This window comes from Mustela nivalis, assembly GCF_964662115.1.
Source record: "Mustela nivalis genome assembly, chromosome: 13".
Taxonomy (NCBI): domain Eukaryota; kingdom Metazoa; phylum Chordata; class Mammalia; order Carnivora; family Mustelidae; genus Mustela; species Mustela nivalis.
The window spans coordinates 58,885,444-58,911,675 of record NC_139032.1 but is presented as its reverse complement, the minus strand read 5'-3'; the positions used below and the strand labels follow the sequence as shown (position 1 = coordinate 58,911,675).

Below are 26,232 nucleotides of genomic sequence, written 5' to 3'. Positions count from 1 at the left end.
ATGATAAATATCCAGAGAGAGCCCTGTTGGAAAGTACTATCTAAGACCTTAAAGTAGGGGACAGTGACAAGCAAGTTGTCACTTGAGAAAGGTCTTGGTTGGTGAGGGATTCCCAGCTCTCCCTCAGCTGGGCAATGAGAGGTTACTTTTAGCCATGGAACTCCCTTTTTCAAACAGACTTCCACAGACTCCTACTATAGATGGTTAATAACTGGGAGCTCTCTCAGTTCAAGGAAGGGGTGGACATTCAGTGGCTGTGCCAAAAATAGGAAATAATAGGAAATTCTTCATCCTTCCCAATCTCTCTCCAACCTGCAGCAGGTCTTGAAATCAATAATGCAGCCTCAGGTTTATTGTTTGAAACAAATTTATTCTCAGAATGCACAAAAGTAGAGGTTGAGGCTACCTTTGGGAGGCTTCCCCCCTCCTCCCCCTCCTCTCTGACTGCCAGGGAGAACAGAGTTGAAGGAAACATGCAATCACAAACAATGATCAACTCTAAAGACAAAAAGGTTTGGTCCAAAAGAACTCAACATAATTAATCCAATTACTGTGAAGAGCTTCACTGAGTAGGATTAAGATATTGCAGATGTAGTGTTTCCACAGGGGGGGGGGTCTTCAGTGCACCAAGGGGGCCTGCTTGAGGGAGATGAGGACAGAGCGCATGCGGGAGACGTCTTTGGCCTGCTTGCTGGACTTGGGGTTAAAGTCACACAGCCGGGCCACCCGCTCCCACTCAGTGCCTGGGGACGACTCGTCTATGTCGTTTACAAAGGCTTCTTCTGCTGCCCTGGAAGTAACAACAAAGTATGTTGGTTTAATGCAGAACCACTCACATGAGCTACCTGACGGCTACCTGGTGACAGAAGTGACCGTCTCTTCGTGCCTGACTTCCTGGCATTCCGGTTTTCCAAAGAGAATAGCCCCTGGCTCAGGTCAGACTCGGGAGCAGACACGCGGCCAGTTCTCCTAGGCACAGGGTGCCCGGACCACTGTGTAAAATGTTGGAATACAGGTGTTTGGTTCAGGGCTCACTCTCTCTCGGTCTCTGCCGATACAGAGCATTAAAAAGCAAGTCCTTAGCCAGCTATGCACTGCCTTCATCAGCAGGAGCAAAGCAGCAGGCCGGTCAAGAATGTGCACTGTAGTTGATGTTGGGCTCTGAGTTTCAAGTGAATCGAGAGACTTCTCAAAAGCCCACTGGTCATTGCACGATAGCCTCTGGATTTATTCCTAAGGCCAGAGAGAAACAGGGCAGACCAAAAGGAATTCAAGACACAGCTCCCATGCGAGCAGGCGCTAGAGACTGAAGCCATTCTGGAAGGGGATTTGTTAGGACATTCTCCAGGTGAGCTGCAAGTTGGCCATTTTCCCTCCAGCCAGGTGCCTTGGGCCGCTCAGGGCACGCTCTGGAAGGGGGCAGTGCCTAATGGCTGAAGAGCCCATCAAGGTTAGCTGCTTGGGGGTAGGATGCTGCTCCAACATTCTTTCACATCAAGGTCAGCCCACCCCCAGTTGGGAACTACCTCGTGGGAGCTACAGCCTGAAAGGACAGTGGAAAGAGGAGGGAAGACACACTATATTCATCTACTCCAACAAGCATCACGGGCAAAGCAAAAGCGATGGAGATGACTGGTCTGTGGGGACGGAGGGGTGGCACTCTCACAGGGATGGCCGTGGCAAACACTGCTGAAGCCCGGAGCCACTACAACACTGCGACTTCATGGCACACACAGTGAGGGGCAGTGAGAAAGGTTTACTTAACTGTTCTAGGCTGTAGCAAGGATGGTTTATGTTTGTGCTTAAAGGTGAAGAGAAGAAAAGAAACGAGAGAAACTTTAGGTCAGATATAGAAAATGAGAATGAGCTCAATGCAGATGGTCAGTAAGCTAGACATGCCCTTGCCACTCCGTCTACACTTGGGAACGTGCAGCTGGCTTTGCTGGGCCACCCTGCTGCCCAGCAAACCCAGACTCGACCTTTCCAGTCTCCATTTCCACTCCAGAGAGAATGTGCAAAAATCAATCCAACACCACCTGTAAATCCAGCATTTCACAAATCTCACTGCAAATGCATCTGGGGACCCGGGAAACTCCACTCTGTATTCTAAATGGATGAACATGTCGAGGTCACAGGCCCTAAGAAGCTCTACAGACACGAACCTACCATACACCCTTCCCGCCAGTTGTTCTTCCCTCTACCCCCATCTCCCTTGTATCAAAATTGAGTACTATTTTTTCAGGAAACAGCAAGAACGGTTTCCAAGTTGTCTTCGGCAATACTGTTTTGAAAGTAAGAGTCCTTAAATACCTTCCCAGAGAAGATTCCGTTTTCTTGGGGGTGGGGGGAGCCACAGTGGCCTAGGCTTAACTGGGGCTTCTTTGTGCCCAAGTGGGCGAACATGCATCAGAAGCTGGCCACTGAACAATTTCCACCATAGAGAAACAGTTACAGGACACCCCCACCCCCGCAAAGTGAGACAACCTCTGCTCCCAAGGGAGAAGCAACCAACCCCACATGGTCTTCAAAAGAACCAAATGGAGAAAATACTGCCCCCACTGGCTCCCAAGCAGGGAGGCTGCAGTGGTGGCAGCAACAGATTAAAGGGCCACCCCAGTCCCAAAGCCTTCCCTGACAAGGTCGCAATGACCCACATTTTAAAAGGGAATCTGCTTCCTTCCCTCCAAAACCTTGAACTGAGCCTTTTTTCCACTTTTGGGGGAGTCACGCTTCTGCAAGACAATCGATGAATCACACCCCAACCTTCTAACTCTCAGGCAGCCCCCAGAGTGCCAATTTGAAATCATTTAGAAAGCAGAACAACTTGTGATATTACAGGAGCATTAAATCTAAACAAAAAGTAGAATCAAAACAGGAAAAAATTAGTTTTGCAACATACACATAACCAATCACGTCAGCGAAGGGTTGTTTGTAGAAAGCTTCATCTGCCACCCTAGACAGCAAGAGGTCCAAAAGGCAGGCAAGCAGGCAGGAAAAAAGAGAGAACATTGAGAAGCAGAAACATCTCAAATCCGTAACACAGGCACGACTGTGCTCCGGGACGTGGCTCCCAAGGCTCTGTGCTCACCCAGCGAGGCTTCAAGCACCGGAGACCCTGGCAGGCAAGGTTCCCACTGGCCTTCCCCCTGGGGATTCTCACAGGTGAGCCCTGCCGAGTCCTTCCCGCCTTCTCCCAGCCACAGCGAGCAGGTCTCCTGGCACCCACTTCCAGTAAGCCCTCGCAGAGCTACTGCGTCCATTCAAGCCGGTCCTCGACCCCAATAACCTCGGGCCCAGTGTTCTCACTGACACTTTACAGGTAAAGTAACAGGAGACCTGGACTGGCAGCAACCAGTTCCGGAAGTGGCCCCGGAACTCCCAAGCAAACCTGCCTGGTTCTTCGCACGGGACAGAGTGTGGCTGCCCCGCGGCTGTGCACTTGGGAGACTCAGTCTTACTGGACGTCAATGCTGCCAGACGCCAGACCGGCTACGCCTGGTAGCCAACTTTTATCTTCGGTTATCTGACTCCTGCTGCCCTGCCCTGACTGAATGAGATCCATTATCTGTATTCTGGGAACAGAGGTGGTCATTGCAAAATCCCCACCTTAAAGGAAAAACTTGCTGTACATCAAGTGGTCCGGTGGAAAGAACTGCAGCCAAGGGTCCTGGCTCTGGCTTCCTGTCTGTCCCTGAAGGTGCTGATCTGCTCAGTCCATGCCAGACTGGACTGCTGTCACAAGGTATAGCCCGGGGACCAGAACTTCACTTAACCCTCTTACAACACCAGAAATGGGTCAAAGGGGCAGGACTCTGGTACAAAAAGGAAAGGGGGGCACATCCCAGGTATAAAACTTTCCACCCCACGCCATCCACTGTGGGTGGGCAGGGGACCTCCCCCACCCGGAAGTCCTACCCTGTCTTTTGCCAGGTTGGTTTGGGGTATAGGAATAGAAGGGACATTTTTAAGGACAATCATGCCTGCTTATTAACCTAGGCACCCTTATTTATTTGGAGGGAAATTCTAGTAATTTTATTTCAGTTTATTTTTAAACTCACACATAGCCTTCCTTCTTTCCCATTTTGGTTTACACATAGGTGGTGATTTGTGGAAATTTAAAGAAAGCAAAAAAGAACAGCCTGATTTTAACTCTGAATCAGCAAGAAAACAGAGTTGTTTGTGGGCAGACTGAGTGGGCAGGAAAGGAAAGGCAGGCGGGCTTGTAAACCCATAATCCTGTTAGTTTACACAAGGGGCGAAACATAATCAATTTCAACTTGTGCTTGCTCCTACTGAAGAAAATAAAGGCTGAATGACTATGGCCACAGCATCACTAAGACAACAAAAGCTTGAAAGGCAGGCTTTCCCGCCTTTGCAGCTAACCCCAAGACTACAGAACTCGTCAGGGACAGCATAGCACCACCCAGGCTACAGACAAACAAAGCAGACGGAAAACCCTGATCACCACAGGCAGCCCCTCTACCTGTATGGTCTTCACCTGACAGAGGGGTCTGACAGCAGCAATCCTCAGGGAAGCCTGTGGGAAACGGGGGCTGGACTGCAGGGTGCTCAAGCAGTGACCCACATTAACAGTCCCCAGGGGGCACAGAAAAAGTGTCTGCCATCATGGAAAACCAGGTTCCCCAAACTTTTTATAGAGTATCTTGGAAAAAAAAAAAAAAGTATCTTGAAAAAGATACACCAGAGCTCCCTGTGAAAGGGAATGTTTCTGTCACTGTTTGTAAGGGAAGATGGTCTGGGGTTGCTCTCAGGTCAACACTCTTCTGACTGGCTCCAATGGAAAGTTATTTTCCCCACAGGCTGTCACTAATAATTCATGGTTCTTGTACAACAATATTTGGGCCTCAAGTTGGGACAAAAGGAAGGAGATAGAAACTGCAGGGGCGGGGGGGCACCTGTGTGGCTCAGTGGGTTAAAGCCTCTGCCTTCAGCTCAGGTCATGATCCCAGGGTCCTGGGATTGAGCTCTGCATTGGACTCTGCTCAGCAGAGAGCCTGCTTCCCCCTCTCTCTCTGCCTGCCTCTCAGCATACTGGTGAGCTCTCTGTCTCTATCAAATAAATAAATAAAATCTTAAAAAAAAAGAAAGAAAGAAAGAAATTGCAGAGGGACACCAGACTACAGATGCCATGAAGGCAAGATCAACTGTCATCTGCCCACTGCCCAGTACCGTGCCTGGCACAGATGTGCTCCTGAGGTTTTAGGTTAGGGCATCTAGAAGGCAGGAGGCCTGATGATCCACTCCTAGAAATAGGCCCTTGCTCCCCACCACATCATCTCTTCTCTCAAACTGCTCTGCCTTAGCGTTGTGGGCCCCTAAAAAATCCAGCAGCAAAAGTCACTCAGAGGAAGACACATGCCTGAAATGAGCACTCTATTTTCTCCTGAGATTCACTATTTACCTACAGACAGTTCTTTCACATATGTAAACGGACTTACTGATTTAGTCCCATGGGACACCGTTTATAGAGTCAGAAATGGAGGGGGAGGGCACCTGGGTGGCTCAGTTGGTTAAGCGACTGCTTTTGGCTCAGGTTATGATGCTGGAGTCCCAGGACTGATTCCTGCGTTGGGCTCCCAGCTCCATGGGGAGTCTGCTTCTCCCTCTGACGTTCTCCCCTCTCATGCTCTCATTTACTCTCTCTCAAATAAATAAATAAAATACTTAAAAAAAAGAAAAATGGAGGGGGAGTGGCAACAATGTCAAAATCTCCAGGGAAGGGGGAAACCATTGCAAATAGTCCCCCATGGTAGCTCAAAGTGGCTCCTGCCCCAGCCCATGAAGAATAAGTGGAATCAAGTGTCAAAACCATTTCTTCTATCCTGGAACCCTGGTGACAAGGGCCAGTGTGCCACTAATTTGACAGAGTCCACCCTATGCTTCAAGGTTTCTGCAAAGCAGGGAATCTGGTTGGGAACAGTCCTACATTCTCCATGAATGGCAAGTGTAAGTCTCTTCCCCTCTCTGGAACCTGGGACGTTCATCTATGAGACCATCCAACCCACCCTTCTACAATTCTAAGAGCAGTACCAACGCCCTAAATCCATGCCTGGAGGGACTAAACCTGGGGGACTGATCTCCTAAGAACAGGTACACTTATTTGGTCCAAGGACAACAGATGCTGTTCAGACACCCCTTTCTTTACAGAAAGGGCCACGGTTTAGCAAAATTGCCATCAGAACCCTATTCCCAACACAGTCATTTAAGTCTTAGAATCTATATATCAGCTTGTCTACACATCAGGGATCCCGAACAGGGAGGGTCAGCCTGATTCTACCAAGTACTTCAGGGCAGAATGACTCATGAGCAACTTGCTAGGATAAATGGGGCCTCACACAGAGCTTGCACAAAGCACCCACTCATCTCCTTTTAGATTTCTGAACTTGTACCTCAGGTCAATCATCTTGAATGAGCAGAGAATAAAGCAGCCTGGACCTGTCAGCACTTGAAACTGATCACAAGCTCAGGAGAAGCTCCGGTAGCGAGTGCCCCAGCCCTGAGCAACTCAACACCGAGAGCAGAGAGCAGCCCACTGCACTTATCCTGGAACCTGAGAGGCACGCCTAGAGAATCCATCCCCCACTGGGCACGGGCTCCAGCCCGCCAGATGCAAGGATGGCCAACAAGAGACAGGTAGCTGAAGGCTACCGTACACGACGGTCCAGCTGTTCTGCCGTCGCTGCCCTATGCTAAACAACAGGCTGGCTGGCAAAGCAGTCCACTCCCTCTTTTCCGGCACATTTCCAGCTAAGAACTGCCTGAGGCAAGAGCATGTAAGCCACCTTCTGCTCTGAGGGCAGGATCCTAAGGCTCTTTATACTGAAAACTACCAATACCCCAGGCTTGGTCTCGCCACTCTTTCCTGTGAGGTAGGGGAGTGACCACGGAGGGACAGCTGGGCTCCGAATCCCCCAGGACGGGCCAGCCCCCGGCCTGCATCAAGGCCAGGAGTGCTACCTCCGCCTTTCTCTGAGCTACTTCCAAGTGGACTTTAAGCACAGAGTAATCAAGACCGCAGGTGCTGTGAGAGGGGCTGAGAGAAAGAAAGTGATTTCTCCCTACAATTGCTCTTAACCTTCACTGAGCGAGCCCATTCTGAAGAGCATTTTTAAAAAATAGAGTTTTTCTCAGACCCCTTATTTCTGCAGTCACCATTTTGGAACATTCTCGGCTACCCAATGACACACACGTTTCCCTGCTACTGGACCCCTCTGTAAAGCAGCTTTCAGAAGGCAGGGCTGTATTTAGGGGATGCAACATGACCAAGTCTATGATCATCTGGAAAGTACTGAGATCCTGCTATATTTAGGAAAGTGGCCCTTCATTTCAGGGTTACATTTCCAAATGTGGAATGGATCCATGAAATAACTTTCCCTTTTGCTGTTTTGTACTATTACAAGCAACGTGAAGTGACCAAACTCTCAGGTGAAGAGCTAAAGTCACCACAGCCGGAGTGGCTAAAGCACAGGCTGAATTATGCTCCTATGACCCAAGAGACTTGCAACCTTTATGTTTCCAGTACTTTTTCCAAAACCCACAGAGACATTTCACACTATAAGAGGCAGCATGTGAGAACTATGCTGGCTGTCAGAAATGAATGTGATTCCGTCTCGGAAAACAGTGCTAGCAGCACAGGGACTGACCTGTTGTTTGCTTTTGTTTTCTGTAGCTGCTCGTCCTGCCTCGCATACCACTCTTCTAGCTCCTTTATTGCTTTTTCTTTCCACTCTGCTTCTTGCTTCCGAGAATTGGCATCTTTGAAGGGAAGGAAAAGAAACACAAATGAGGCAAAACACAAACTGAAGTTTGCACCATCAATTTCTTTGGTCTTATTAAACTTATGGGGTGTGCAGGTTTGTGTCCGTGTCCATGTATCCGTGTGTGTGTGTGTGTGTGTGTGTATTTTGGAGGGACAATAGGAGGGAAGACAAAATCCTATTTTCCGTATTTGTACATCTAGTCTCTTATCCCAGTGATTCTATCCAAGTTGTTTCACGTTTTCTCTCAATCTACTGACATCTTAGTGGATTCACTTGTTTTGGAGTTTCTTCTGGGGGTAGGGGAAGATACCTAGGAAAAAAGCCTTTGGCAGCACCAACTAGGGAAAAAGCAGAGGATTCTTTTTTAAAGATCTGAGAGTGCACATGCATGAGAGCCCAGAAGGAGTAGGGGAAGGCGGAGGGAGAAAGAGAAAATCTCAAGCAGATTCTGTACTGAGTGTGGAACCTGACTCGGGGCTCAATCCCAGGACCCTGAGACCACGAGTTGAAATCAAGAGTCAGGTGCCCCACCGACTGAGCTACCCAGGCACCCCAGGAGGATTCTTTAATACTTATACTGCCAATATTAGTTCAGGATGGACTTTTGATATTAGATAATCTTTCAACAAAATCTTCTTACAAACTATATTTAACACCCCAACTCTGCCTATCGATGGTTTTGTAAAACACAAGGTAGCACTCTCTTAACTGAACATGGTAGAAACACTTCTATAAAGCAGAAACCTACTGTTGAAATAACCAGAGAAAGAGAGGGTTCAGGAACCAGGGAAGAGAATACAGATGTTAAGAGTTGAAGGGGATCACAAAACATCTATTCCTGCTCAGATGCAGAGTGAGTCTGTGGCAGAGCTAGGACAGAATTTAAAAAGCTCTAATGGAGGGGACTGCAGGGGGCTGAGGTGGAGTGGTGGGACTCATTAACAGTTAATCAGAAGGTTCTCGAATGAGAGAAAATACAAACTTAGGAAGTTTTCCAGACTGGATTCTCAAATATGACAATTAGCTAAAAAGACCAAGTCAGTAGATAGCAAGAGACAGAAATGCAGGTCAGGGCTAGGGCTGCAGTGGACATCTGAAGTTACCCTGAGACTTCACCTGGAACACATTCTTAAGCATCCTCTCTGGCAGGTATTTTATAATAGACAGACCTCTCATTTAATCTTTACAACAATCCCGAGAAGGTCAACTCTAGATCCATGTTCAGCACTGAGAAAAACTACAGCTCAGAGAATTTCAGTTACCTTTCCTAAAGTGGCTAAGATTCAAACCAGGTCTGACTCTGAAGCTTACCCGTTCTTACTTCATTAAGCTGCATCCAAAGAGAGGAATGGAAAGGAAAACAAAACTAGAAACAATCAATCACAAGACGGGAACAGAAGGTGATCACCAGAGATCCAAACAAGAGTTTTGACAGTGCAGAGCCAGAGCCCGACCTGTAACTAGCTAGCATCATGGAAGAGGAGAAAGCAGTGGTGGCAACAGTGAGTAACCTCTTGAAGGGAAGCAATTAAGCACTTTGGGGTATTTTCAGGGCCTTTCCAAGAACGTCTTACAGTAACAACCTGCAGAAGACTTGGTCTGTAGCTACTGGAAATAGCTTGTTAGCAGCTAGAAACTTCCTCAAAGTTTCAGATTATAAAGAACTTGTACCTTGTTATTTATCAGAAGGTGACTGATCTTTTTTTGTTTTTTTGTTTTTTTTTTTGTTTGTTTGTTTTGTTTTGAGAGAGATTGGGAGGGTGCCCACAAAGGGGGAGAGAAAAGAATCTTAAGGCTACACGCCCAGGATGGAGCCTGACACGGGGCTCAATCTCACAACCCTGAGATCATGACCTAAGCCACCCAGGCGCCCCACACAGAATTCTTTTATACTCAGATTTTCACTGATAAGTCAAGTCTATACAACAGACTTGTAATATGTGTCTGCGGCACTAAGGAGAAGTAGAATGGAGGGTGCTAGAATGCAGCAGGATACACTTTGGGCTGCCAGTGTATGTGGACAAGAAACCAAAAAATAGGAAGCCTGAAGATCTTTTTCAGGGACGCCTGGGTGGCTCAATTGGTTAAGCCGCAGCCTTCAGCTCAGGTCATGATCCCAGGGTCCTGGGATCGAGTCCCACATTGGGCTCCTTGCTCGGCGGGGAGCCTGCTTCTTTCTCTGCCTATGCCTGCCTCTCTGCCTGCTTGTGTGTACTCTCTCTCTGGCAAATAAATAAAATTAAAACAAAAAAATATCTTTTTCAATAGTGGTGAAATCACTTCTGAAACATTACTTTTTGACTGGGTATTTCCTTTCTTTGTAGTCTGAAAATGATTATTTTTTAAGTTTTAATATACTAGGAACAAAATAACACAGAAATTTACTCTGAAAAATTAATCTAAATAAAAACTGTAACCATCTGCACAGACTGTAGTTACTGCATAAAAACCATCCCTTTAAATTGTCTTGCTTTTACAGATTTTTTTAAAAAGCTGATAAAAAATTTAGAATTCTGAGACGCCTGGGTGGCTCAAATGGTTAAGCATCAGCCTTCAGCTCAGGTCATGATCCCAGAGTCCTGGGATCAAGTTCCACATTGGGCTCCCTACTCAGCGAGGAACCTGCTTCTCCCTATCCCTCTATCCCCTGCTTGTGTGCTTTTTCAAATAAATAAAATCTTTAAAAAAAAATACAAACAATTCTTAAATGCTTAGTTCAGCAGAACAAAGATCCAAGTGACAACATGATCTTTGCATCTGGGCAGAAGAAGAGGGAGGGAAGGCTGAAGAGTTCCCTTAGAGAGCAGGGAGCACAGACGGCCGTCTTCTCGAGCAGTCCTTGTTACTGTTCACGGAAAATAAATCTCTGAGAACGCAGTCACCAGCTAAGCTGAAAACCATGGTTCTCTATTTTTAGCATCTTGTGCTTTCTTGCAAAGAAAAAAGATGAAACTGAAGAAACACCTAGTTCACAGACCAATTTAATTCAATTGCAAAGCCAAATGTTTGGAGAAAAGCATCTTGAGTTAAGGAAACAACACTTCATGGAATATTCCCAAAGTGCCCAATCTGATCATTGGGAAGGGGGGGGGGATTATTCCAGATACCAAAGTGACCTAAGTATACTCTCTTCACGGGGAAGACAACTTCGCTAAACTTTGGGAAAAGAGAAAGGCTGGGTTCTGTAACATGACAAATATTAGTACCAGCGAAGTCCTGCCTTTCTGCCCGCTCAGAAGAGACACACAAAGAAAAAGCAAAGACTGAAGCTACCAGCATCATGAAGACAATGTTCATCTTTTTAAAGCACTATCGAATACAGTAGCTACTAGCTACATGTGGCTATTTATTAAATTAAAAACTCAGTTTCTCAGTCATTCTAGTCACATTTCAAGCTCTTAACAGACACATGCGGCTAGTGGCTACCATACGGTACAGCACATCTGTAATATTTCCATCAAAGAAATTCTACTGGACAGTGCCACAAAGGTTCAAAGTGTGCCCTTTATTCTGAAAGCCACATAAGTTGGGCTGGAGAGAGAACAGATTGGGCACTAACTGGGTCATACTTCTAGGTGTCAGTTAACCCCATATAACAAAGAGTCAGTTTGTACTAATTCAATGGTTCCCAAAAAGGACTAATAATGCTGACATTGTGCGTACAAAGAACGTCATTATTTCCAGATATACAACAAAATATTTAGGCATGAAATGGATGATGTATCTGCAAGTGGATGAGAAATGGGTGTGAATAAAACAAACAAACACACATACATACATGCTTCATTTACATACAGAGAACTCAATATGGCAAAAATGTTATCACTGATCTAAGGGAGTAATGCACAAGTTCATTTTACTCTTCTTTCAACTCTTTGGTGTCTGAAATTTTATTTCAAGTTTTACTAAGTAATCTCTATACCCATGTGAGGCTCGAACTCATGACCCCAAGATCAAGAGTTGCACACTCTACCAACTGAGCCAGCCAGATGCCCATGTTTGAAATTTTAATAAAAAGATGAGAAAAGAATACCCCACGGCTTTATCTCCACACTGTGCCACACCTCTGCAACCCACTTATGCACAGATGCCAAGTCCCATGACCCTGACCAAAAGTGACACTCCACGTACACAGATCTTCACGGAAGGCCAGGCCAGCTGGCACTGATGTCGGTGGGACGGCATACACTACATGCGAGGCGGCTGAAGGATGCAGGGGTACGGACCATGAGGCAGGGCAGACATAAGTGGAGTTCTGATGCTACTGCTTCTTTGCTGTGTGATTCAAAAACTTACCCTAGGATTCTCACTTTCCTCACTCACAAAAACATACAAACTTAACTTACAGGGATAGTAGAGTAGGAAAATCAAGTTGTACGTGTTTCTTAACATACTTCACATTTTCTTCTTAAAGCATTACCTTACATTCAGCCTAGAAATGATAAACGAACTCTGAAATCTCTCTCGCGGGGACCTTCAAGCTCACATCCCTCTCTCATAAACACCATCTCAGACGAACCCTGGAGTTGCTAACACTGATCTTACCCCACGGACTAAGAAACAGACTCTGTGAGGTTTGAACTACCAAGTGTCCATAGCTAGGAAGAGTTAATAAGGCTGGGCCTTGAATCTACTTTCCTTGCTCCAAGCTCAGGACTCTGCTCTGCTCTTCCCGAGAGGATGCACTTAGTGGTGGCTCTCTGAGCTGCCCTAATCCTCACAAAATGGCCTGTGATTAAGCATCTCCCTGTGGGTGACCTTGTAACCCTCAAGCTGCAGAAGGTATCTTCCCAAATATTAGACAAGGACATTATGGCTAATTCCAGTTAAAAAGGGCTAAGAGTCAAGGTCAACTATTCCACTGAAAACAGACACCCCAAGACAGAAAAAGATTCCTTACCGAGGGCTTCCAAGCGTTCTGTTTGCTCTTCTCTCCATTTACGGATACTTTCAGGCTCTGATTGCAATCGATCCACTTGTGAAATAGCTGCATAACCGTCTGTTGGACCATTACTCTCCTTAACACAAAACACAATTGTGTTCTATCAGTACCAAATACACCTTCCCGAAATGCGTATCCACTGCAGGATACCCTGGTCACGTGCTGATGACCGTTAGCAAATGTTAGAGGATTATCTTAAAAAAAAAAACCACCACCACCTTATGTGCTCACAGGGAGCTCTCAAAATGACTGCACACAACCTTCCACTCTGCAAGGAAGGCGGAGTGGTTGTTACCCTGCCTTGTAATACCTGGGACAGAAGTGGGAAAGAGGAAAGCAGGGGAGCTGGGTCATGGACTTACAGTGTTACTAGTTTTAGTTTCCTAACTTGACACGCAGCTTATGTGGGATCTTCAAAGTAACAAAGGTAAAATACACTGCTCAGCGAGGCTCAGGAGCTAAAACTTCTAAATGCTATCAAGAGCACCTGATACCATCTAATATGTGAATTCTGGGTATAAGGGAGTCCAAAAGAAAATGTACAGTCACTAGCCACACTGAGGGAAAGAATAAAAAGGCAGGCAAATTAGGAGTTATGAGTGTATGCATGGGGGTGGGGACAGGGACAGATTCTTCATAGTGCATAAGGTCTGACAGCTAATAAACTGATACAACTCAAACAGATTTTAATCTTTAGAAGATTTTTCACCTGCTGAACTAGGGAATAAATTCCAGGTTCACCCAACCAGACTATAAAGAGAGAATTATTATTGAAGTATTAGTAACTAACTTATTGACATTTTCCATGGGTTAGCCACATAAAGGCTTTATCTCCCAAGCAACTTGCAAAGTTTTTATTCCCATTTCACATTTGGGGGGACTAATCTGGGGCACAGAGAAATGACATGTCCAATTCACAGCTAGTAAGAGGTAGAGCCAGGATCTAAAACCCATACTGTCTCACCCTAAGGGCTAAGCTCTAAAGCAGGCACTGGAAACCAGAGTCCAGACCAGCTGCTTGTTTAATTAAATTCTACTGAACACAGCTGTGTGCATTCGTTTATGTATGGTCTATGGCTGCTTTCACATTACAGCAAGAACAGTCTGACACAGACTTTATGACAAAGCTTAAAACGTTTACTATCTACTTTACGAAAAAGTTAGTCCATCCTTGGTTTAAACCAATTAGACTAACATCCTTCCTGCCAGTTAACTGGTTGAAGGATGGGCAGAAACCCAGGTCTAAACAAAGCATCATGCTATTTTCCCAGGCTGTAGTGACTATTTCCAGATGATCCAGAAGGAAATGCAAGACTTTTGCTGGGTGGCTGGGAGAAGAGGAGAAACCCCCACCTTTTTCTAGATAACATGACATGCACTTGAGAAGCCTAGAAGTGCTGTAGTCATTTGACCACCATGAAAAAAGCTTGAGCACAAAAATGCATGCTTAGCAAGCAGAGCCAGAGTCCTAGGGAAAACGAGTTAGAGTCCTGGTTCAAGGACACTTCATTTATGTATATATAAACTGTTAAAAGACTTTTTGGTTTGAGCTAGTCTGAGTTGGGCGGGCAACTCAGCACAGTGATACAGTCGGGAGAATAATGGCAGTCACCATGAACTCCAACCCCCTCCGGGTTCGAACGCTGGCCCCAGCCCCACCGCATACCAGCTTTATGACTTTTAGACTACTCTGTGCCTCAGTTTCTTCATCTGTAAACAGGAACAACAGTACAGGACCCCCAGGTTGTTGAGAGTATTAAAGAGTAAATATAAGCAGTGTCTGACACAGTGCATGGCACACAGTGTTTAAATTAGCCACTGCTATCCTCATCGCCATGAAGGCTCATTTCTTGAAAATAAAATCAGCAATACTAGGGCCAGATCAGTAACATTTTAAAGGAATGATTAATGTCACTTTTCAAATCCATTTTAGCAGATAACATATCCAATTCTAATAAATTCAAATCACAGGAAAGGAAAACGCAATCACTATCTTTTAACATATCAGAGCACTCTGTACCTGGTAGTACTCGCCATTCATCACTCCATCCACAGCATCTGCAAGACAAAATTTCAGTCAGTCAGTCAGGACTCGTCAGATGCTGGGCCAGAGCATTACCGAGTGTAACACAGTACTATCCGCTGCAAGTACTGAAGTTATACTAATGTTATCCTGGTGCTACACACAGGACAGAACAATCAACAACTTCTTGTTTAATGAAACCAAGATGTACTTCACCAAAATGTTGACAAATCTATACCAAAACCCCAATTCAAAAGCTTTTTGATCTTTTGCCCTAGAGAAAGAACACATGGATGCCTGGCAGAAGAGTCTCACAGAGCAACAGTGTTTCTCTATGAAAGTTCTGGAGAAGGCAAAAGAAAAGTGGGGCCTGGAATCATTCTGTGAGCAAGGACATGCAGCTTCGTGTTCAAACCAAGGTGCTTTTTTGGTAGTAAGGACTCTCCATCCTGTGCCTGTAGACCTAAGGGTCTACAGTTGAGACTTCTTGAGCTAATTCCTCTACACCCCTGGAACTAGTCTGGGATGGTTAAGATCTGGACATACCAAATTAAGTCAGTATTTTCAAGGATTTAAGTTACAAAAACTCAAAGTGTGATGTATGATACAGTCTTACTGGTACAATTTGTTCATGAGCTAAATGATAAAGTCTATCTGAAGAATGTGGAAATGGTTTTTTAATAAGAGCTAGAGACCATCAATCCATATAGTACAAAATGCAAAATGGTGGTCCACTGGCTGAACATATTTACAACATATACTATCAAGTCAGAAAATTTCACACATTCAGGATGTCTAGGTTTTGGGGTGAGGGCAGGCAGACAGATCTGGCAATCTTGGGCCTGCATGAGAGGAGGGCAGCCTTTACATACAGCAAGGTCTGGTCTATCTGCGAGGACCTCCCCATCCCCCCACTTTTTTTTTTTTTTAATTACTGTGTTTCAGTAATTCAGTTATCTGATCAGCCAGATAAGCATGTGTTCTAAGCCCTGCCCTGACCCACAAGCTATTGTGAAGAGGCCATCGGCCATCTGTCCGGGCTGCCCACCATCCCTCAGGGGTGCTGCTCCGCCTTCTTTCCAAGTCTCCATACAGGCATCATAAAGATTTAAGCTTCTGCCTACACATTCTGTACTCTGGATCTGTTGGTCCACCAATATTTACTACGTACCACCTAGGACTTGCATTACTTTGTCCAAAAAAGATTTTTTTTTTCCAAACTTATTAGACGGGGTAGCATAAGGAAGATGACAGAGAGTTGCACCCAGCGCTCAAAAAACTAAAAGTATTTGGGGCGCATAGTCAATTGCTCCTCAGTAATAAATCCCTTCATCTAGAACTGCTAGCACAAATCATGCCAAGCGGGCAGCACGGGGAGCAGCCTGGCGCAGAGCTTCGGTGACACCATTCTGGTCACCCTGAAGACCCTCCAGTAGACAACCTTCAAGATACAGACCTCTGGGTCACAGAATATATACACTTTAAAGATGTCTAAATACAGACCACTTGTCCCTCCTTTAGTGTCTCATTTATATCACCATTACCACATGACTGCCCCATTTTTCAGACTCTTAGTGATACTAAAGACTGAGTTTTAGGTTTTTAAATTTTTGCTGGGTTGACAGCAGGGAAAAAACTTAAGGTGACTTTGTCCCGCAAATCTCTTTTTCTTGTGAGGTAATCATGTAGCTGATGTTTTTCTTCTTTACTGAATTGTCTTGAGTTTTACTCATTTTTCTATCTTTTGATCTTTATTCACTTTGTATTATTTGTCCCCTCATATTACAAACATTCCCCCACTGTCACTTTATATGGTTTTTTCTGGTACTAAAAAAACCAGAAATGTGTCTCTCTAATCCACCTGGAATTCATTTTTGTTTAAGACAAAAAAGAGTGAGATAACTTTGACTCTTAGAGCTTATAATGGCTAGCTAGTATGGCCAGGCCTAGGCCTAAATTCTGGTTAATATATTACATTTAACACACCAACTATTCAGTTAATATATTCCAGGCCAGGGCCATTCCCAAAAGGAGAGCCTTTGTATTCTATACACAAAACTAGAAGCAATTCTCATCCCATACCTCCTTCTAAGTCACATGCTTCCTGTCCTTTAGGACTGAAGACTCATCCAAACCCACTGGCAAGTGCTTTGAGCTTCTATTAGTTACTGTACTGATGTACAACTGGCCCAAGTCAAAGAATTGTCTGTTGCTACAAAACATGCAGAAAGACATCTAGGGCCTTGACTGATTAGGACAACTAGGCTAAGCAACCTGACACTCCAGAAGGAAACTTCCTAAGGCATCTCAAAGGCCAGAATAAGAGTAAGTTTCCAAAAAAAAAAGAGTAAGTTTCCTAAGAAGAAAGACATTTTGTCCCAAACCCACCTTTGACTTCCCATGGTGCCCATCCACTGGAAGTCAAGCAGAGGTGGGTCTGAATTCCAGTAGAGACATATACTAGCTTGCTACCTCAGGAACACAGCTTAACTTCCATGACCATTTCTTATCTCAAATAACGATGCTATCACGTAGCCCGCAGTTACCCCGTGGATCAGCAGCTACAGAGAACCAGCACACCGTAAGTGCACAATACTAATTAGCAAGCATGAAATTTCCCTGAACTTCTCTCCACCACTGCTACCAAGAAAATTACTCTCCTCCTCCAGAAGGCTTTCCTTTAATTCACGTGCCTCTTTTCCTCCTCCAAGGACAGACGTGTCAGGAACAACAAATGGTGCCTCACTGCCATACTCTCTCAGTAGCTCTTTAATCACCTTTTTCTCCTCCCTCCTCAGCCCTCGTAATTGAGGGCTTTTCAACAGCTCTACACTAATGCTGCCTCTCTACTGACTACCTACTCCTCCACAGTATCTGAGCCACTTCACTCAGCTGGTCACCTCCCACTCTAAACTTACCTCTCTTCTCCAGATCTCCTAGCTGAAGGAGTCATCCAAGGCTCTATCCCTCTGGTTTTTGCCTGTTCCCATCCTACATGGGAGTTCTCCCCAAGACTGCAATTCAATCTGTTTGCGTCTCCTGACGATGTATCTCTGTATAGTAATACATCAGATATAGGGCTCCCTCCTGAATCTTTTTCCTCAGCACACCCCAAGGCCTACAGGCTTTGTAATGCCTTCCTTCTACTCCCAAAGAGTAAGAATACAGCCAGGTACTGTGGCAGTAATATGTACTGTGTAATATGTACAAGTACTGTGTGTAAGCACTTTATAGGTACTAATGTAATCCTAGTAACCCTATGCGGTATATATCTGTACCTTGTACAGATGAAAAAATCTAAGGCAGGGCAGTGGTGGTTACCTAAGTTGCCCGAGACCACAAAGTTAAACTTACACTCAAGCAGTCTAGGACAGCACAGAATGTCAACACCAGAGTGCCTCTTTTCAAGGAAATAAAGTGTCCAACTAGTTCTCTGATCCCCAAAGGAAGTGCTGACCATGCACTACTGCCAACCTCAACTACACTGTCAGAGGTCTGGCTTTAAATCACTAAATGCTTAGTTCACTAAGAAAGTCCTTCCTAGAAACTAAGTCAGCAATCATCCCTTCCTTCCCTTTGCTGAAAGCTTAATGCACAAGGGACCTGTGTATCTAACTCTACCCTCCCCCCTTTACCTCTCCAAACTGCCCATCATCAAGATTTGTCATTTCTCTACAGGACTCTTGGACCTGTAGATTTTGTTCATTCCTTTGTGCCTGTCTACTATGTGCCAGACACCCTGTTAGGCGCTGGGATTACAACTGTAAGCAAGAGTAACACTGTCCTTGAATCAGGACACTTTTCTAATTATGGGTCTTGACTGTCCCAACTCTGTCCTACCCAAGGCAGCCACACCACCTTTCAGAAATGACAATCTCTTGTCCTGTAACACCCCTGCTGAAACAACTGCCAAGAGCATATGGTACAGTCTACGGGTAGGGAGACTGGGGGCAGAGCCAAGAACTTGTCCTTTTTTCTTAAGCAAGTCATTTCTCCGCAGGACTCAAATTTTCTTGTATTAAATGAAGGAAGGAAACTAAGGATCTAAGAAGTAAATTTTATAATTCTCAGGTAAATGTTAATAAACACCACCCAACAAAACCCTACAGACTTAAAGCCAACTTCATTTCCCGGCCACAACCCGGTTCAGTCCAACCTGCTTGCTATGATTCACATTTTCAGGTGAATTCTATGTTCTTGTGTAAATTCTTATTTGGGACTAATCTACTAAGGAGGTAACATGGTGCAGCATAAAAACTCAGAGGCTGCAAACGAGCATTCTCCCTACCCCTACTTACAAAAACGGTTCTGCCTGGCTGGCATAGTAATTTGAGATTTCTGAATCTGAATGCTTTCAGAGTACAGCAGGTTTCTCTCATTTATGTTATCTGCCTGGCCCCTTGAGGTTTGAGGTTAGAGTAGTACAAACACTCCTATCTGCCCCACCAGTGCCCTATTCTCTTTTAATTAGACTTTTTTTTTTTTTTAAGTAAATGCAAACCCAGGTCTCATTTCTTCCAGCTAATTTCCTACTTCCCCATTCTACTGAATAGGTCTCTTCTACTCATCTTTTCCTCCCACTGTAATTCGAAGCATCACACACAGGTAAGGCATTCAGAGGTCAAACTGGCATCCTACTGCTCATTTTTTGTTGTTGTCTGTCTTTTCTTGATTTTGGCTGGAAAAAGGCCACACTACATTCTCTATCCGATACCTTTTGGAAGAACTAATTCAGACTAATCTTAAATACTGCTTAGGCAACACTGCCTAACAAAGCTGTAGCTAGAGGAAGTAGAGCTCCAGAAATCCCGACATAATCCGCTGGACAAATGGTAAAACTCTTATCCTTCTTTGGTTAGAGTTTCTTCCTCCAGGATTAGACCACCTTCCTTGAGTTCGCTATTCATGCCTCCTTTCCTCCCCATAATTCAACATTCTGTACACCTGAAGTGCTTTCAAAGCTGAACTGCCTTGCCATTTTTGTTTTGTATATATCTCAAAAAACGATACTACTATTCTCATTTTTTTTTCCTGCCTCCCTTTCCAAATAACTGGTTTAGTGCAGGGCTCAGCTTGCCTTTTAAGTCTGGCCAAACTGCGCCAATGCGGCTGTGTTTTAGAGGCTAGGCTCAAAGCACAGCAAGCGCTCAATGAAAAGTTCCTGAAATGAACCGGCTTCTTCCAGCTCTTCAGCCTGACTGACACCCTATTTTCTTTGCTTTCTCACTCTGCCCCGTCCGAGAGCTCAAACATTCATACCACCAAGGAGGCTCACCGAACCTAGGTTTCTGCTATGACTGGGCTGGGGTCTCGTTTCCTCCTTACACTCTTAACGTCCAGGTTCAGCAAGAATCAAGAGTTCAGAGAGCCCTCAGACACACTCTGGGCTGAGTTTCTATAGAAGCCCTCCCGCCCCAAACGCGGCCGCACTCTCACCCGGACCCCCTGGCGGCTCGCCGTGCGGTTGGGGCCCGGGGGCACCGCCGTCCAGGATGGCGAAGGCCTCGTCGTTCTCGATGCCCGCAATCTCACTCTCTTGCTGCGCCAAGAAGGCCGCGGCAGGGTCTTCTTCGCCGGCACCGGCCACCCCATTCCCCAGCGCAGGGCCGCCGGGAGCGCCGGCAGGAGCACCGAACGGATCTAATTCAGTCATGGCGGACAGTTCAACGGCACAGACACGGCGTTGAGAGACAAGCCAACCGACCCACCAACACCGCGCCCCGCAGCGGCAGCTGTGGCGGCGACCGCGAACCGACGATAAGCGGGAGGGAGAAGGCGGAAGCGGAAACCCTGCCCCTATATCCGGTTGGTGTAGGCGGTGTTGGAGAGCCTAAGGGATAACAACCAATCAGAGGACAGATTTGGTTCAAGAACTACCGAATCAGTAGGAAGAAGGGCGGGCCCCCGAGGAAAACTCGTGACTAGGGCCGCGGCGGCTTCGAGGGTGGCGGTGAACGCAGCAAGGCCCTAGGGAGGCGGAAGTGGCTTGACTTAAAGCGGCCTTCCCCGCCTGGCCTTTGGGGCGGTCTTGACCCCGGACTGCCACCTCTGAGGAGACTCAAGTGCCAAAGCCGGAGGTGAGGTGGAATGAGGACGGCATCGATCGATCGGTCGCCTACCAAGGAGGCAAGCTATTTAGGCTTTCTGAACCCACGTTTCCTCGTTTTCAAATGGGAACGAGCATCCTGTACTACTTCCCTCCCAGGCTCCTTGGGAAGACTGAATCCTTTCACGGCCTTGTACTGGCTTTATTAAAAAATTTGTATGTGTTAATTTATTCACGCAGTCTGGATTATTTTCCCCTGTAGAGCCGCCTGACTTAGACATAATTGATTCAAATCTGCCCTGATTTTTCTACCCCCACCGTATCTTTATAAAAAGGCGACTGTCTCTCCTTTCCAAAGCTCTTTTGCAGCCAGGACACCTTACCAGGGCTAGAGAGAAGTTTCTAGAACCGGAACACTGTGCGTAGGATCACTTAGAAATTTCGTATGGAAACAGGCACTTGCATGGGGAAGGGAATAATCACGCAGGGAGAGAGTGGTCAAGAAGAAACCCAGGTCTCCTGGGTACCTTGGTAATGGTAACAACCTCTTGTAAGTACATATTTTGTCAGCTAAGGAGAGCAGGAGCTTGCTCTAAAATTCCTTCAGTATTTTACCTCAGGGGATGTTGTCTACACCGTAGAAAGGATAATGGGTGATCACAGTTAACTGTGGTCTTGCCGAGATAAGCAGTGGCCAACAGGAGGACCTTTCTCCTTCACCACCACTCCCTGAAAAGGAAAAGAGCAAAGACCAACCAACCGGAGGTCAAAGAGGTCTCCAGAGATAGTCAGCGAGGGACAGGAAAGTGGTTTTTAAAATATGCATGAATCTTTAATGACAAAAAGGTAATTATTTGCTTAAAGCGTGAATTTTTAGTCATTTTTAGTATGGAACGTAGGACAGTTTTGAAGAAAAACATTTAAGAAACTTAAAATTTTAGTGCCGGCACTGTACTGTTTTCTCCTCCCTCTTCTTGTTTAATGCTCATCCCTAACATAAATTATCAACAGCATATAATGTAGTTTCACTTTCATCTTTTCTTGGAGACCATCTCTCCTGTCCTGGGCGTAGAATAATGGGAAAGGAGGACCATGAGAGAGTCCAAAGACAATATTGGATGCTCACAGCAGTAGTAGCTGAGGGACAGATGGCACTCGCTCCTGAAAATAAATGGATACAGCTGAAGGCAAGTGTGGAGTCAACTCAGGGAGTGCTTGATTGCCCAGATGAGGATTATTCCTGAATTTCAGGAGGGGCCTTTGAAAGACTTTTAGCAGGCAATGACTCAGAACCCTGTTTTGAAAGAATCTTCTAGCAGCTCAGGCATATGCTCAGTAAGCATATGAGAGGGTTCTGAAAGCAGGGACATCAGTTAGGAAAGGTGCTGCAGTGAACCTGCAGTGGTTTGGGAGAGGACAGGCCGAGGACGGTATCTCAAGAACAGTAGTGGGCTCTGATGGAAAGAAAATAATGGAGGTAATGTACAGAAAACCTGGTAACTGACAGCACTTAGGAGGGAAGACATTCACAGCATATATTTTTTAAAGATTTATTATAGAAAGAGAATGCGAGCAGGGGGAGCGGCAGAGGGAGAAGGAGAATCTCAAGTAGATTCCCTGCTGCTGAGCCTGGAGCCCACCACGTGGGGCTCAGTCTCAAGACCTAGAAATCGTGACCTGAGCCGAATGAAGCTTAACAGACTGGGCCACCTAGGTGCCCCCACAAGCAATATTTATAGCTCAGAAAACCACAAACAGAAATAGCTACAACAGGAAAAGCCAGTTGAGTAGGATGAGGCAAGAGATAAGACCAAGACTTCAGTGTGGCTTCTTAGTGAGCCCAAGGGAACTGTGAGATAACTCAGGAGGCATTCAACAGGATATTGGAAATCAGTCTGACATTTAGGAGTGGAGGATCTACTTCTAGCAATGGTGGGCAGAGTTGCCTCTGCCGCTGAAAATAACTAGAAAAACTGGGCAAGAAGTTTTCAAAATCGGAGGGCATCAGAGGACTACCAAAGGAGTAAGAAATTGTGGGCCCAAGTTCTAGGAGGAGGGTAGGCCAAGAAGAATGATCCTAATATTTCCAGCCACTTTTTATCTCAAAGAGGTTGTTCTAAAAGCTGAGAAGCTGAGTAGGGCTTTCAGTAAACAAGGCTGGGAGGAGGGGGTGCCTGGGTGACTCAGTTGGTTAAGCGTCTGCCTTTGGCTTGGGTCATGATCCCAGGGGCCTGGGATTGGGCAGGCTCAGCAGAGAGCCTTTTCGTCTGTCTGCCCTTCACCCCACTCGTGCTTTCTCTCTCTCTCTCTCAAATAAATCTTTGGGGCTTGGGGGACAAGGCTGGGAGAAGAAAATAATAGAGGGCTTACCAAAAAGGAAGGACCCTGATAACTGTATCAGGTTTTTAGTTGGGCTCCTGCAGGGCTACACAGTTGGAATCATGGTGAAAATTGACTAAATCACAGCTTTGAATCCTATAATTCCTTGATTGAATTAAAATGATCCAGGCTTTCTAGTGTCTTTAGCCTAGAGCTGCCTGCCAAAAGCAACAGTAAATTCTCTCCAATAGAAAAAACTTCATCCAAAAATAACTTAAGCATGAAAAGACAGAACGTGCTCAGAGACATTTTGAGAGACAGACTTAGAATAGAAATTCCAGAGCAATCAGATAATGGATTTATCAGACCTAGGTTTTAAAATAGCTGTGATTAGGGCACCTGGGTGGCTCAGTGGGTTAAAGTGTCTGCCTTTGGTTCAGGTCATGATCTCAGGGTCCTGGGATCAAGCCCTGCATTGGGCTCTCTGCTCAGGCTCTGTTCAGCAGGGAGTCAGCTTCACACACCCTGCCCCCCAGCCTGCCTTTCTGTCTACTTGTGATCTCTAGCAAAAAAAAAAAAAAAAAAAAAATCTAAAAATAAATAAAATACATAAAATACCTATGATTGAGTTAAAGAAATTAAAATAGAGAATTTCATTGCTGTGAAGTGTGTAAACCTGGCGATTCACAGACCTATACTCCCGGGGCTAATACATTATATGTTAATTTAAAAATTAAAAAAATAAAATAAAGAATTTCAACAGTTTAAAATGTGAGAACTAAAATTTATAGTATTATTAAAATATATAGTGTTATAAACAATTCAGTGGATAAATTTAATAGTGGATCGGACTTGCCTGAAAAGAGAATTAGTGAACCAGAAGATAAAGCACAGAATATCCAGGCTGAAACACAAAAAGGAGCATAAAAATTATATGGGATATGAGGAATAGGTTTTGGGTTGCTTTTTTAAGGTTTTATTTCAGAGAGAGAGAGTGTGTGTGAGCACGTGTGCTCACAAGCGAGCAGGGGTAGGGGGCTGGAGACAGAGAGAATCTCAAGCAGAATCAGCGCTGCTGGCAGAGCCAGATGCAGACTGAGTCCCATGATCCCAAGACTGTGATTGGAGCCGAAACCGAGAGTCAGAGGCTCAACTGACTGAACCACCCAGGTGCCCCAAGAATAGGTTTTATAAACATGTAATTTTAGCTAGAAGGAGGAGAGAGAGAATGGAGCAGTGTTAGAAGATAAAATGGCTAAGAATTTCCCAAAATTGATGAAACCAGGTCACAGTTTTAAGAATCACCATGAACTCCAAGCAAGATAAAAAGTACCCTCCCAACAAAATGTAATGAGCACTGGGTATTATATAAGACTGATGAATCACTGACCTCTCCCTCTGAAATTAATAATATGTTATGTATTAATTAAATTTAAAAAATTAAAAATTAAAAAATACTTTCCTAAAGCAATTTTTAAAAAATTTACAGGCCTCTTGTGCATTTTTGAATTGACATCTTAATTTTTTCAAAACTTAAGTAGTTGCAAAGATGTAATTTCTAATATATTGTAAATATTGATCCTTTAAAATAAAATTGTTGCATTGCTCTTCTAAATCTATCTAATGGTGTCTATATAATGGTTTGATACTATCATACATTTAAAAAATACATTGCAAAGTCTTTTATTAACACTAAAAAACTTCATAGTATTACTTTTGCTCCTTGAACACACCCCATCATTCCAACACTTGCCCCTAGAATGTTTTTGTGCTTGAAAGACTTTAAAGATTTCATTTATTTATTTTAGAGATAGAGAGCAGGAGAAGAAGCAGAGAGAGAGGGACAAGTAGATTCTGCACTGAGCATGGAGCTCCACTCAGGGGTCCATCCCATGAGTCTGAGATCACAACCTAAGTTGAAATCCAAGAGTTGGACACTCAACCAACTGAGCTACCCAGGCAGCCCTGCTTGAAAGACTTTTATTGGTCAATGTATCATACTTCTTTGTAACAAAAATATGTGCTATAAGTATAATTGACTATTTAAAAATATCCCATGACCATAAGGCTCTTAAAATTTTGTTTTGGATTGACATAATTAGTAGTAGTATACATTTAATCAAATAGCAAAGTATACCAGAAAATCTTATAATTATTAAATATAAAACAAAATTTTATTAGAAATTCCTGTCTTAAAGAGCTAGATGGGCTTATATTATCTATTGCGTATTTTATTGTGTAACTTATTGTGTAATAAGTTATCTTAAAACTTAGAACCTTAAGGTAATAAACATTAAACAATTTCCGAGGGTCAGGCTTAACTGGGTGGTTCTGACTTGGGATCTCTCATAAGGTTGCAGTCAATCTATTGGCAATGGGTGCATTCATGAAAATCTTGATGGGGACAGGATAACCACTTCCAAGGTCACTCACATGGCTGTTGGCAGGAACTGTTGGCTCCTTGCCACACGAGCTTCTCCAAAATGTTGCTTAGGACAGAGCAGTTGACATTCTCCAGAGTGAGTAACCCAAGAAAGAATGATCAAGACAGAGGCATGATATCTTTTAATAGCTTTATTGAGGTACAATTCACATCCCATACAATTCTCCCAGGTTAAGTGTACAATTCGGTGGCTTTTAGCATATTCACAGAGTTGTGCATCCATCGCCACTATCAATTTGAGAATATTTTCATTATCCCCAGAGAAATTTTACATTCCATCTTCTCAAACCCTGTAATTCTAGGCACTAGGTTTCTATGTTTTATCTCTATAAGTTTGCCTAATGTGGACATTTCATGAAAATGGAATGATATAATATGTGCTTCTTTGTGACTAGCCTCTTTGACTTAGCACAATAGTTACAGTGGTCGTGCATGTTATAGCACACATCGGTACTTCATTTCTTTTGATGATTCAGTAACATTCCATTGTGTGGATATGTCTTATTTATTCATCTGTCAGTTGATGGACATTTGGGTTGTTTCTACTTTTTGACTGTTATATATAAACATTCATGTACAAGTTTTTTTATGCACATGTGTTTTCATTTCCCTTGAGTATATATACCTAAAAATGAAATTAATGGATAATATACCCCATATATATATATTACTGGGTCA

The 26,232-nt window shown here is 44.5% G+C and overlaps 1 protein-coding gene across 4 annotated transcripts; it reads right to left on the bottom strand.

Moving 5' to 3' along the window:
- Positions 1 to 349: 349 nt before the first annotated feature.
- Positions 350 to 20,545, bottom strand: CLTA (clathrin light chain A). 4 transcript variants are annotated; one of them, XM_082694915.1, is made up of 7 exons: positions 20,183 to 20,545; positions 14,744 to 14,781; positions 12,682 to 12,799; positions 7,665 to 7,776; positions 2,900 to 2,953; positions 1,766 to 1,801; positions 350 to 790 (listed from the first exon to the last, which is right to left on the bottom strand). In XM_082694915.1, the coding sequence occupies exons 1-7, from the start codon at positions 20,397 to 20,399 to the stop codon at positions 619 to 621; spliced, it is 747 nt and encodes a 248-aa protein (XP_082551041.1). In that variant the 5' UTR covers positions 20,400 to 20,545; the 3' UTR covers positions 350 to 618. The 4 variants fall into 4 exon arrangements, with proteins under 4 accessions (XP_082551041.1, XP_082551042.1, XP_082551043.1 ...); XM_082694916.1 differs by lacking the exon at positions 1,766 to 1,801; XM_082694917.1 differs by lacking the exon at positions 2,900 to 2,953.
- Between the last annotated feature and the right edge of the window lie 5,687 nt (positions 20,546 to 26,232).

What these genes read in the sequence shown, in the direction of transcription:
- CLTA (XM_082694915.1), bottom strand. Translation starts at nt 20,399, where the DNA reads ATGACTGAATTAGATCCGTTCGGTGCTCCTGCCGGCGCTCCCGGCGGC. An exon ending in AGAACGCTTGGAAGCCCTCG is followed by an intron (nt 7,777 to 12,681) that starts GTAAGGAATCTT and finishes TTCCCTTCAAAG; the next exon opens with ATGCCAATTCTCGGAAGCAA. An exon ending in AAAACAAAAGCAAACAACAG is followed by an intron (nt 2,954 to 7,664) that starts GTCAGTCCCTGT and finishes CTTGCTGTCTAG; the next exon opens with GGTGGCAGATGAAGCTTTCT.